This window comes from Lathamus discolor, chromosome 6 (genome assembly GCF_037157495.1).
Source record: "Lathamus discolor isolate bLatDis1 chromosome 6, bLatDis1.hap1, whole genome shotgun sequence".
NCBI classification, from domain to species: Eukaryota; Metazoa; Chordata; class Aves; order Psittaciformes; family Psittacidae; genus Lathamus; species Lathamus discolor.
In genome coordinates this window covers 87,675,978-87,689,312 of record NC_088889.1, presented here as the reverse complement: position 1 = coordinate 87,689,312, position 13,335 = coordinate 87,675,978, and the positions used below count along the sequence as shown (strand labels likewise).

Here is a 13,335-nt window from a genome sequence, read left to right as displayed (position 1 = left end):
AGAGACATATTCAAGCCCTGGTCACCTTGTAACATGATACAAGTGCACTGGGGTGAAGAGATGATACTGATTTACCTTCCATAAAGTAAATGTAAAGTCAAAAGCCCAAGCATTTTCCAGCACCTCTCCAGTTCTCTGCCTGATTTGCGTGGCCCTTGCTGCGCACCCCAAGTCCCAGACCTTCCACACCTCTCTGATCATCTCTGAATTGCAGATTCATATTACAAGTTGCAAAACTTGTGCAGTCTTGTGCTGTGAGTACTCCCTTGCTCATCCATTTTGTGTTCCTTACTCAAGTTCTCTGTTTTCCCCATTTCTTTTCTCACATTTCCGTATCTGAGATGAACTTTATAAACCACTTTTCTTAACCTCCCTATGCCTTACTCTGGTCCCAGTAGAAACAGTGCAGTATTAAAATAGCAAGGGAAACAGCAAGGAACATTATTATATTTAAAAGAGTATTTAGTGTTAATTATGCTTTTCCTTTCAATAGTGAATAACCACTCAGTGCTGAAACTGGAAGACTTGCTCAGAAAGGGCTCCGTGTGATTATTTGATTATAATATGTCAGTGGTGCTTGTAGTTACCATTCTTCTGATTTCATGCCAAAACAATGGGCTGTGCTGGCTTCAGATTCAGCTGAGCTGTTCCTCTTCTTCTGAGTAGCCTAAATGGATTGAAGAAAACATATTTGAGCATTTTCTTTGAGCTCTCTCATCATCAGAACTGTGATACAGAGTCACTTTCTTCAGCGCTCACAGTATCACAACTGTTTGCTACAACATCAGTATATTTTTGAGGATAGCATTTTATCTTGCCTCTTCCAGGAGAATACATTCTCCTTCCATTTACTTTGGGTTTCTGGTTGTACTTTTGGCCTGTCACCCACAAATATTCATTGTATGTTTCTTCCTCCTCCTCTTCCAGCCAAGGTTATAAATTAAAATTCAATTTCATTAAAATCATAAGCAATCATTCTCTGGCACTCATTAGTAATGATTCGGTGCAGGGGGATCTCAGCTGCTCCCACAACTGTAATTCAATTGGACTTACCAGCTCTTGTTCACAAATCGCTTGAGCTGCACTTTCTTCACAAATTTATGGCATCAGCATTGTCCAGAGGTTGAATTACAGCTGCAGGTTTGATCAGGGACTGCATTATTCTGCATCTAATCCCTGCATTCTGACAGCAGCGGGGGAAGCACTGTTGTTTTACAGGAACTGTGCATTGTTCTTCTGCTTCATGTCAGGGGCTGAATTGCCTTTGGAATCAGGGAACTGTCAGCCCAAAGCTACAAGCGAACAACAGGCTCAAAATGACACGGTGTATAAATAACAAACATGGAGACAGTCAAAAGGCAGCACTCCTTCTTCTGCACTCTCCTAAATTACTGCAATGGGGATTGACCACAGCCTGTACTCTTGCATCATCTGACGCTATCTGAATGTAGTGATGCTCTGAATACATTGCTGAAATGTGACTCCCAGCTTTGCCTCAAAAAGAGGAATTTAATATTCACTGGTGGCAGAAAGTCACTTAAACATTGATTAAATATTTCAGCCAGAAGCCATATTCATGCATTCATTTCCACACAAGCCTTTCCTCTTGAGCAGTGACCTGTAGCCTGTGGCATTCTTGGCAGAAAGGGTACATCAGCAGATCGGGAATGGCACGCAGCAGGACCTTTTTCCACAGAGGTAATATGTTACCCATCATCCCACAGGACTTTGCTTCCTGCAAGTCAATACACCCCTAACCCTACTTGTACCCATGGTTTAAACCCAGTAGACAACAGAAGCCTTTATCCCTCCCAGAAACACAGTATTGTCATTCAGCTGGCTGAAGCAGGGACTCAGCTCTCAGCTTGGAATTGATCTTCATTAAGACTAGCAACGTACCTGCCCCAGGCACAATTAACCTCAGCTTAGGACAGGGAAGAAAAATGGTGCATTGCCTTTGAAAGGTTCTCTTGCTTTAACATATCCATATGCATGTGCTTCACCAGCACAGAGCAGATCCATTGCTGGGCGGTGTCAGTATCTACTACTCATTTAATTGAACTTTACTGTTAAATCATTAATAGAAATCACTGAACACAGGGCAATAAGGTAGCTTCACCACCATTCTGCTTTTTGTGGCTTCTGCTAATCTTCTCATGCAGTTCTGCTCATTTTAATAGAAGAATCTGTCATATTCTAGTTTTGCACAGATCCTGGGAGGCAAATTACAAGAGACTGAGAGCAATTCCTATTCACTCTAATGAAGGTTGTGTTTTTTTAAACACTACTTAGAAAACTAAGGTCCTTTTATTTTCTTCTGCAACCTTGCCTTTTTTACATGCCTTGTTGATGGAAAGCCTCTGACGTGAGGCAGGGTATGGAAATGTCTGCTTTCATGTAACAACTCAGATGAACAGCATTTGGCACCGGACTGCAGCTTTCAGCTAAGCTGTCTGAATCACCTGTTGTGTGCAGTCCCCTGTGGCTGCAGCTTCCTCACACAGGATCCTCAGTCGCTTGTTTCCCAGGTGTGTTCCAATGTGTTTTCAGTGTGTTTTAGTTCTTTCATTTGCTCATTTTTTATCCCTTTGCAAACTGAAATATCCCATCACACACACACACCCCCCACTTTTAATTAACTCCCTGCCACCCTACTTGTGGTAAAACCTGATTTATTTCTCCTTCTCTGCACTGAGAGGACAGGATACTTAATCTCCTCTGGGTGGACGCTGAAACACTGTCTGAATAAAATGCTGATCACTCATCTCATTAGTTCCTGCCAGCTCTTTTCTGCATTCCTGCCACCTGTGTTTTGCATCGTTTGCTGCCCTTTCTTTAAATGACAGAGTCCCTTCCTTCACCATTTTTGGAGACTAATCATTCCTACATTAGCTAGTACCCATGTTTATTTATCATATTATTTATCATATTATCTGGAAGACCATGAATATCACAGGCTAGAAAGGATTGTTTGGATAAACAGTTTGAAAGGGTATGAAGCCTATGACTAGAATTTACTGTACTTGCTGTTCTTTTGGGGCATTTCTTTGTGGATAGGGACCTGCTTTTTGTATTAACATCCACTTGGTAGCTGCAGAGGAATAAAGGATTGGGATCCTCTCCCATCCAGGGAGCAATGAAGAAGCATGTTGTAGAAACAAACAAATATAGCAGCTCAAATGAATTAGCATTTTGAAAGCCTCTGTGTTTGATACCCATCTGCAAAGTAAAGAATGAATATAAGATCTGTGTGGATGCATGCATACATGTTTGCAGTGGCAAGCTCTTTCAGATGGCAAACACTCACAGTAAGTGCCAGTATTTTTGCACATCTTAAAAATGTTTGTGTAAAAACAGAAAGAGAAAAGATTGCCCATCTGCATTGTGTGGTGGAAAATTATGTGGGCAGAATGTGCATGTGCAAAGTGGAGGGAAGCATATGAAGGAGGTGAAGAATCATGATTTTTCTTCCTCATGCTGAAGCCTTGAGAGACCCATTTAGTGACATGGCTAATAGCATGTTTTTCAGAGACATCCATTCTGTCTCACTTTTGAAACTAACCTGGGCTGAGAAACTTAACAATGAATTCGGCCAAGGGCTTGGAAGCCTGGCTTGCCAGGCCATTAATGGTCTCAAGCAAATACTTTGGACTCTGTTTTATTTATTCATCCTAAAGTGTAGGTGTTAAGAAATATGAGGCTGGTAAGTGGGTGACAGGCATCGGCAAGCATCACTTCAGCAGTTCAGGGTAGGAGAGAGCCTTGAAGTAGGATTGTAAAAATTGCATCATTTGTAACCTTTACAGCACCAGCCTTTTTTTTTTAAGAAAAAAAAAAAAAAAAATCTCTGTAACCAATAGCTTTCGTTTGGACATGAAGAGAATAACTAAAGAGAACATCTGTTTTCCCTTTAGATGTGGAACTGCAATACCAAGCCATGCATAAATTTTGTTAAGGCTTGCTAATTTCCTATGAGTTTGGGGAGCTACATGTTACCCATAGAGATATTTGGCTCTGCATCACCAGATGAAAAGTCATTTTAAAAACAGTGCAGATAAAAATGGACATAACTTGGCAGCAAACGTGTTCTGTTCTGTTCTCATGAAGCTCCACTTTCTTTGGCTTTGCTTTAGCACTTTATAGATCTGTGCCTTTTTTTTCCCCCTCTTAATTTCACTCATCTTGTTTTCCAATGGCTTTTTATGACATAGATGACTAACCAAAACAGGCACCTGAATTGACAAAACTGCTTACTGCTGTGAGGCTTTGTACTCAAAATCAAAGGTCCAAACACTTCTAGAATTTACATCTGGTTTTAAGTTGTATCTGAGATGCCAGACTTTTTGTGTATGCCAAAGACATGTATTTGAGCCAGCATGTGCCTGTTCTGTCCCTTTGTGCTCTCAGAATACATCTCCAGATTTAGAACTTGGAAGTAGGAACTGTTGAGACATAGCCCCATTCAGATACCAGTTTCTGTGCCCTTTGAGCAGAACCTCACTTTCTGACCTTTCTATACTCTCTGCATCAAGGTACGCCATCCCTGAGTATAATCACAAGAACTTTACACTAAGAACTTAGAGCTGCAGAACACTTGGCAGGACATGCCTTGAATTACTTTCAGGTTGTGTTAAAAATAGGCTTGTTTTCTCTCAATAATTAATTGTTTGGGGATTAATATGAGGTTTTGGTGTTTTGAAAGTAAACTAATCCACTCATTGGCTGGTGTGTAATGAATGAGAACAGGCTACTATTAAGCAGTATGAAAATAGTGAAAATTAACTCCATGAAGTATCACAACTCATGTATTTTATGTATGTGAGTAATGTATCCTCTGTGGGACAGAAGATGAAAATATCACATGGAAAAGAAAAACATGGTGGCTATAAATTTAACAGAAGAAGCAGGCATGCTTTGGAGATGACCTCTGTGGTCTTGACCCAGAGGCATTCGATAGAGTTTTCACAGTTGCCATAGTTGACTTTCATACATTTAGAGTTCTCCTTAACATAGAGTATGACTCCTTCTGCTTTTGTGGGTCACCAGGGTCTCAGGTGCCTCATTCTCTATAGCGTCCACCACAGGAGCGTGGTTCTAAAACCATCTGTGTCTCAGCCCGAAGACCGTACAGCCTTGTCACTGTTTCCTGCAACTTGTCCACCTGACACAACAGATCACCAACCTCTGCACGTGTTTTGCAGGTAGTTACCTTTTCTTTAGGAGAAGGGTCTGAGCACTCCTTGCCAACCTACTGTCTGTCCTTCCTTAACAGTTCCATCTGGATGGAAGCATCAGACATCTCAGGGGCTTTCTCTGTAAGAAACACTGGTTTTAACTCTGAGACAAGTACCCACCATAATGGCAAAGATCTAGAACACTTCCCTGGGCTGTGGGGGAATATAATCAAAAAAATATCATTTGAAAGCACTGTTTGTTATTCATTTCTCTTCCAGTCTTACCATTAAAAGGCTGCTCATAGTTCTCTAGTTCTTTGTCTGGACATAGTTTTTAATGTCATGATGTCAATAGAAGCTCAAGTTTAGGCAAATCTGGATTAAAAAAAAGGACACATATCCCAAACAACTGTATAGTAAAGCAATATTTAAAAGCACAAAGCATACACTGAGATACAAATTCACTAGTAAGTGGATTTTTGCTGGAGGGATGCCTAAATACTTCAGTGTTCTTTGGCTTCATGGGAGTTGAGACTACAATCATTTCAAAAAATCTGAATCTCTGAGAAAGAGTATATTACAATACAGATCATAAAGTCTTGCAGAAAACATCTAGCCAAGGCCTCAGTACCTATAGCAAAAAACTAATAGATTAGTACTGGAAGGTTCCCATATGCTTAATTATGTTACTAGGAAATAGTTGATCTATTTATTTGAATTATTCTTGTTTCATTCCTCCACAGGAGGACATTACTTATCTGTCTCCATGTTTTCACTCTGCTATTGGGAGTGTGCAGAGAGAAGGTAATAGAAAAAGTCATATAAAAACTCTGAGAATGCAATAAGCAGAACATGGCACTTTTAACATGACAAAACTACTGGCTTAGGTAAGGGCTTGAAGTGCCTATAAACTCCAGCACCTCCTGAGGCAAAGAGAGTCAGAGTCTCAACAACAGAGAAGCAGCACAAGGAGTTTAGATCATAAATGTTCTTCAGATCTACAAGCTTTGCTAGCTGAATGCACAACGAGCAATTCAAGGGCCTCGACATCTTTAAGTCAGCCTAAGCCAGGAGTGCATCTGCCCTGCAGTAACAGCAATTTAATATTTTGACTCAGTTTGCTCACCTAGCACGGTGGTCAGAAAGAGCAAGGTGGGTGATATATCAACTGGGGTGATTCCAGCAGTGCATATTTCTTGCTGTTGTCTTAAGACTGCCAGGTTCTTGTCTAAATGCTGAAGTTTAAATTACATTAGTGCTCTGATATTGCTACAGGGTGCTATACTGCAAGGTGGTGAGCATATCCTTCTTGTTATTTATTTGTTCCCCAAATTCACTGAGCAAAATACTCTTCCCAGCAGTGACAGTGTCTGGTGGCACACAGGAAAACAGAAGCCATGTCCCAGGTGTGGGCAAATATTCAGCTTTGTAATACAGCATTCATTACTTGCATTCTCAGCTGCATTTCCTGCACATGGTGCCTTTTCTGATAGTGTTGATAATATGCTTTCAGAGGACAGAACACAGTCTTTTAAGCTCTGGGTCACAGTGGACTGGGTAATAAATGGGCCATCATCCAGGTGGGCACTTGGGAAGACACTGGGATTAGCCAACTACAAGCTTTGAGACACTGAAATGATCGCTCTGCATCCTTTCAAAGACTAAATCCATATATCCATGTATCTTCTCTATGCTTGACCTGGGCAGAAACAAGTGGAGCTTAGAAAGAAAGAACCAAGGTCAGGCAGCTCAACTCCCATTTCACATACTCCTGTGGCTAGCATTCATCAGTGAGGCCACATCCTCTTCTCACCTTTCTGTAAGCAGAAAATGGGAGATACTGATTGGAGCTCAGTATCAGCGTTTTTCCATAACTACCTCTTCGTTTACCAGAGCTGCCCAGATGTCATTCACATCTACAATGAGGTCTTCACGTACCACCAGCTTTACCAGAGCTGCCATACAGCTTTTCAGCTTTAATCTTCTGCTGTCTGTTTTCAGGGCTAGGGCCTCAGAAGTTCGTGCTCCAGCCTTTCCCTGAAGAGCTCCCTGTCTTTCTGCTCATAATTCAGTTGCTCTGTAGGCAACAAGGGAGATGGAAATAATGTTGCCCTCATTGCCTCTGTCATTCTGTGCTCCAATCCTCTATTTTCTTCCCTCTTCTAGTCTCTTCCTCCCTCTCTATTTATGGAAGATGAAGACAGGAGAAATAGAAGCAGCTGTACAAGTATTTCTTCATCTCAGCAGAAAGAGGAGTTATAGGAAGAAACATAGAAGGGGAAAAAGAAAACAGAGTAGAAACAGAAAAAGGTAAAGCTGGAAACCCGAGAAAGTAGAAGAAGGAATAGAAAAATGAAGTCAGTGTTATTTTGTATCAATATAAATTGTTTTAATTTCAGTCTAAGCCCAAAGAAGGGAGATGAACTGGAAATCTTGAAGGACAGAACTGGGTAGATGATAAGGAAAAGGAGAAAGGGAAGGCATTGGGACCGAGTAGAAGCCTCTCTCTTATAAGCCTTTATTGGGGTGCTTACACCTATTGCTTATGCTCAGAACATCTGCAGAAATATCAAGAGGGATCACCACGACCATTTGTGAGGTTCTGCCGTGTCCCCCAGCAGAGCAGCAGAAGCCATCTGGCTGCAGAGCCGTGGTAGCAAAAAAAAGTGAGAAAGCACAGTGCTGCAGGGAAAAGAGGGAAGGGAGGACCTTTCCCTTTTGACAATTTGATGCAAGCTGTTGAAAGCTGCTTTCATGGATGACTGCATAGAAGACTAAGGATGTCTGGCAACTGATTTTTTTTATTAGTTTATTGTATACCTTAATTTCACCCTCACAGATGAAGCAGGTCTATTGCAGAAGCTAGATTGCACTATGAATTCTCTGCCAAAAGCCCTAAGAACCTCAGAAGTCTGAAGAGGACCTGAAGTAGGGCACAGACAAAGCTAGTGGGGCAGGAGCAACTGAGCTAATCAGCAAATGCCAGTCTGGGCACTTCACAGTTACACAGGGGCTGATTTCCAGGCAGTCTGGCATCTGCGAATTGCAGCGGGAGTCCTGAGTGCTCAGCTGTTGTGAAAATCAGGCCTCCAGAGCATGGGGGGCTTGGGGTTGATTTGTCATCTCACTGTCTGACTGGCTTCTTGTGGGGCAATGATGACATCCAGTGGGAAAAGTCGTGAATTACAACGCTATTTTGTATGGGGAGCGAGCTGCTGCCAGGTCTCAAACTACCGTCAAAGGGTAAGATCCTGGAAGAGAAAATAACTTTCTCAGGAAGGGTTCTGGGCTGTAGTGAATGGCTCATGACCAAGGGTCTTGCGCTGTTCTCCTCCTGACTTCTGCAGTACCCGAAGGTGTTTTTAGGTGTCTATCCTTGCTAAGGAGAAAAGGACTCACTTGGGAAAGTGTTGACAACAGCATCCCAGTGTGATTAATACTCGCACCAGATTCTCACAAAGGCTTTGTTTAATTGCCTTTGGGTTTGTTCTAAATCTGTGGCTTCCCAGTCTCTTGGGACATCTTAAAGCTTTCGCAGTCCGGTTGAGGTCCCAGCCGCTGCCAGATCACATACCAGCTGCTTCTGAAAATGCTTTCTTTTTTCTCCTCCAGTGCCTAATCAGTAGAGCAAGGGGATTTTCTTTCAGGTGTGTACTTTGATACTTTAATCCCTGCCTCATCATCAGCCCAGCACTAGATTGCTTCAATATGCTGTACAACGAATTACACCTGACATCAATCAAGAAATGACATTTCTCACAGAATCACAGAGTAGTTTGCGTTGGAAGGGTCCTTAAAGCTCATCCAGTTCCAATCCCTGCCACAGGTAGGGACACCTTCCACTGGAGCAGCTTGCTCCAAACCCCTGTGTCCAACCTGGCCTTGAGCGCTGGCAGGGATGGGGCAGCCACAGCTTCTCTGGGCAGCCTGTGCCAGTGTTCCCCTCATAGTAAAGTACACCCTCATAGTAAAGAATTTTTTCCTAATATCACATCTAAATGACCCTTCTCTGTCAGTTTAAAGCCATTCCCCCTTGTCCTGTCCCTGCAGGCCCTTCTCCAAAGCCCCTCGTCCAAAGCCGCTCTCCAGGTTTCTTGTAGCCCCTTCAGGCACTGGGAGTTGTGCTGAGATCTCCCTGGAGCCTTCTCTTCTCCGGGCTGAACAAACCCAGCTCTCTGTGTCTGTCTTCAGAGCAGAGCTTAGCCACGTACAAAAACCCAGTACGAGCTGCGTTGTGCTCTGTGGCGGACACAGCCCGGTGCTGTGCGTGTGTCAGCAACACCAGCACCTCACCGGGAGCAGCTCCCGGGGCAGCTGAGCCTCAGGCTGCAACCTGCAGGGAGATCCTCGTACAGTCCCTGCATGACTTTTACAGCTGCATCGCTCAGGTGTGCGCTAGACCCCGCCGGCCGGCTGCTCCCCAGCCCGTCGTTAACACCAGTGCCCGTTACCGCGGCTCTGCCCGTTACGGGACAAGCCCCCTCACCTCAGAACCCGCCTCACGCCAACGGCCCGGGACGCGACGTGACGTCACGGCGCGCACGGCTGGCCCGCCTTACCCCACAACGGGGCCCCGCCCCCTGCCAGACAGCCTCGGTCCGGACCCGCCCTCCCACCTCTGATTGGTTCTTGCTCCACCTCCCGCGAGGAAGCTCCGCCCCCGTGCCCACCCCTACGCCGGCCCTCCCGGCGCTGCTCGCTCTGCCTTGCCTTGAGCCTGCTGCTCGCTTGCTCCCGCCCCACATGGCGGCTTCTCCAATCGGAAGAGGGAGCCGTTGATTGACACTACTATGATCCAATGAGATGCAGCGTTAGCGGGGCGGGACAGCCGAGCAGGCACCTCCCTCCGTAGGCGGCGGCGGCGCTCGGTGACTGAGGGGGCTGGGGGCTTCGAGTCCCCCCGCTCCGCCTCAGCGGAGGCGGCCGCTGGCTGAACCCGGGCCGAGGGGCTCGGAGGGGTCTTTCCGCCGCTCACCGACCCCTCGAGCAGACCGGCGGTGCCCCCTCCCCGGGCAGGGCCTGCGGGCCGCGCCCCGCCGCCGCCACCCCTCCCCCCGACCGGCCGGCCTCCCCGGGCCGCGCCTGCCTGCACTCCCTGCGCAGCGTCGCCAGCCGAGCTGGGAGAAGGGGAATGGGCGGTCCCGGCCCTTAGCCCCCGGCTGCGGCGGCTGCTCCGCCTCCCGGGTCCCAGCGTCTCGGTGGCCTCCGCCCGATGCTGGCGGAGCTGGCTGGGGTCTCCGCGGCGTTGTGAGCCCTCCTGCCGTCCCGCAGCCGCCATGTCCGGCGTGGTGCGCACCCTGAGCCGCTGCCTGCTGCCGGCCGAGGCCACGGGCCGAACCGGAGAGCAGCCGCGGCGGGAGGGCAAGGAGCGGAGCCGCGATGCAGAGCGGGAGGCGCGGCGGCGGAGCAGGGAGATCGACGCGATGCTGGCCCGGGAGAGGCGGGCCGTGCGCCGCCTCGTCAAGATTCTGCTGCTGGGCGCCGGCGAGAGCGGCAAGTCCACCTTCCTCAAGCAGATGCGGATCATCCACGGCCGCGAGTTCGACCAGAAGGCTCTGCTGGAGTTCCGGGCCACCATCTACGAGAACATCCTCAAGGTGAGGGGCGGGAGGGGGCCCGGGTCGGGGGGAGCCGTGGCTCCAGCCGGCTTCGGTCGGGGCTGTCGGGGACGGAGGCTGGCGCCGATACATCCCGCAGCTTTTGGGGGTTTGGGCTGTGCCCAGAATCAATGTCGGAAAAGGATGAGAGCTCGGCCGGGGCGACGGCGGCCGCTCCCCCTGGCTACTCTGCCGCCTCTCTCGGGTGCACCCGCTCTCCGGGCAGGGGGTTTCTGCGGTGCAGGTGTTTTGAAGGCGTGTACCTTTTGTGCGATGGCCTGGCGGGCTGCGGGGGGCGAGACTGAGGGGTTTATCCGTCAGAAGGCCTCGTTGTGCGAAAGCTCAAAGGAAGCTTCCCTGCAAAGGGGATTGAGAAAAGCTTTGTGGAAACGTAGAGGAAAGAGGATATAGGTGTGGCCTGCTCTCTGGAAAAAACATTATGAGAGCATCCTCGAAGTCAGAATTGAAGAAACTTCAAAATTTGAAGAAAGGATGAGGAATTCTCGTCTCTGCTAAGTGCCTTGAGTCTGTGTACCTCGAGATGAGACAAGAAGCAGGTCGTTATGGAGGTGTTGAAGCTGTGAGTGGTTGTTACTCAGTACATCTTTAGAAATGGCTTTAACCTGAAAGAGGGTGGATTTATATTAGATACTAGGAAGAACTGCTTCCCTGTAAGGGTGCTGAGGCACTGGCACAGGGTGCCCATAGAAGCTGTGGCTGCCCCATCCCTGGCAGTCTTTGAGCCCAGGTTGGACGGGGCTTGGAGCAACCTGGTCTAGTGGAAAGTGGACCTACCCATGGTAGGAGGTTGGAACTGGGTGAGCTTTTATGTCTTTTCCACCTGTAACCATTCTATGAAATGGAGAAGCATAAGCCCTTGGGAGTTTGGGCAGTGTGGGATGTTCCCAAGTATTGTGCTGAAATGAAAATAACTTTGTTTTGGTACCTTAGCAAGGAAATTTTTGTTCAGTGTGTGTGCAGGCTTTATAGTGCTGTAATGTATTTGTGTAGTGACTGGAGAATATGAAGGCTACAGGTAAAGCCTTAAGTCTACAGACAGCTAAGAAAATGAGCCTTGCCAATTAGTGTTTATTTCTGGGAAACAAGGTTTGATGCCCTGTGCAGATAGAAGTGATCATGTTTCAGAAAATACATAAGGGTGCATGAACATCTCACTGAAGAATATATCTCTCTTCATATTTCTTCTCTAAAAGAACTGCTCCTTTTCTGCCTGTATTTTTCTGTAGGACTGTCTTTATTCTTAGGTGGGCATGGATTTGTAAGACTGAGATTTTGGAGAAAGTTAAAGGAAAGGCAATCGTGCAAGTGAAGAATCACAAGAGTTACTTCTAAACTTTCAGATTTGTGTCTAAATAGAAGCTTTATATGTACTTAATAAGTGCATGCATCCAGTGACGCTTGTTTTTAAGCATGTTGCTATTCTATGGAGGGCTTTTGCTTCTGTCAGCGAGCAGGAAAATTGTTGGCTAATTTTCCTTTCATTCTTTTTCATCCATTTTCAGGATTACAGAAGCCCATTAACTGCAAGAAAGTTGAAGCTCGGCAGCTTCTCTTTCTTTGTAGTTATGTGAGCAAGGAGAGTGTTAGGAGGCTTGCTCATCTATACACCGAGAAGTAAAGAGTTGGATTTTAGAGATCTTAATGTGTATTTTAGTACTGCCAGTGATTTATTTGTTACTGCTGCTGATTTAAAGTAGTAGCAGAGGCTTTTAAGGAAGCACTTTGTGAAAACAGGAAAAATCTGGGACTTCTTTCTCTTTGAGTTGTCTAAGCAATACTAGTTATGGTAGAATTTAATATTTTATGTATGCAGAAAGTCTAGAGCTTTCAGCAGTAGAGCTTGGTGTGCTTTGAAAGAAAAGTAATTGTCTCCGTCTTGTAGTAGGGCAGGCTTAGTTATGCACTTGAAACACTTGTCTGCTGGATGGCTTTGGGCAGTTGCAGACCTTAGGGTAGAATCCAGGTCCTCAAGGTAGCATGCTAATCTGATTTCAAGACTGGTAGTTAACAACACTTCTTGGACTGTTGTCAGCTGAACATCTTTTTAAGCCTCCTAATCATCAAACTAGAATGTGTGTTTTTATATGAGTTAATATGCTCCAACAGGTTGTGCTTTTGGCCTTGCAGGCTGCGATTTGGGAGCGTTAAGTTAGGCTACCCTTTTAGCTCGGGCAGCATCTCTTAGACTGTGCCTTCTCTGTTTCTCCAGATGACAGAAGTGGCTCTTGAATATAAGAATACAATTTACTCTTCACCTATAGGTTTTGGGGAATGGCTTGGGGGTGGTCGCTACGGAAAGAGCTGGTATAAGGGAGTTCAAACAAAGGGAAGTAAATGAGTTTCTTGGTGGGAAGGAGGTCTGAGACTGGAGGGTGGGGAGAAGGCATTAGAAGTTCTGTTTGCTTTGTGCTCATCTGAAAGAAACCTCATAATACCTGGATATTCTGCCATAATCATCAGGGAAAAACCAAATACCGAGACAGAATTACAGGGCTTTCAAAGCATAGTGATGTTGTCAATGCATTTATTTTAGGGTAATTGAG

The 13,335-nt window shown here is 45.9% G+C and overlaps 1 protein-coding gene and 1 long non-coding RNA gene across 3 annotated transcripts in view; one reads left to right on the top strand and one right to left on the bottom strand.

Annotated features, from left to right (window-relative positions):
• Positions 1-427: 427 nt before the first annotated feature.
• LOC136016854 (uncharacterized) lies at positions 428-8,446 on the bottom strand. The gene is made up of 3 exons (XR_010613726.1): positions 6,301-8,446; positions 5,210-5,313; positions 428-667 (listed from the first exon to the last, which is right to left on the bottom strand). It is a non-coding gene; the product is annotated as an uncharacterized LOC136016854 (long non-coding RNA).
• A 1,559-nt stretch (positions 8,447-10,005) lies between these two features.
• Positions 10,006-13,335, top strand: part of GNA12 (G protein subunit alpha 12) — a 41,003-nt gene continuing 37,673 nt past the window's right edge. For both annotated transcript variants that reach the window (XM_065684551.1, XM_065684550.1), the window contains exon 1: positions 10,006-10,771. In XM_065684551.1, the coding sequence (XP_065540623.1) occupies positions 10,451-10,771 (321 nt within the window). In that variant the 5' untranslated portion in view covers positions 10,006-10,450. The remainder of the gene's footprint in view (positions 10,772-13,335) is intronic.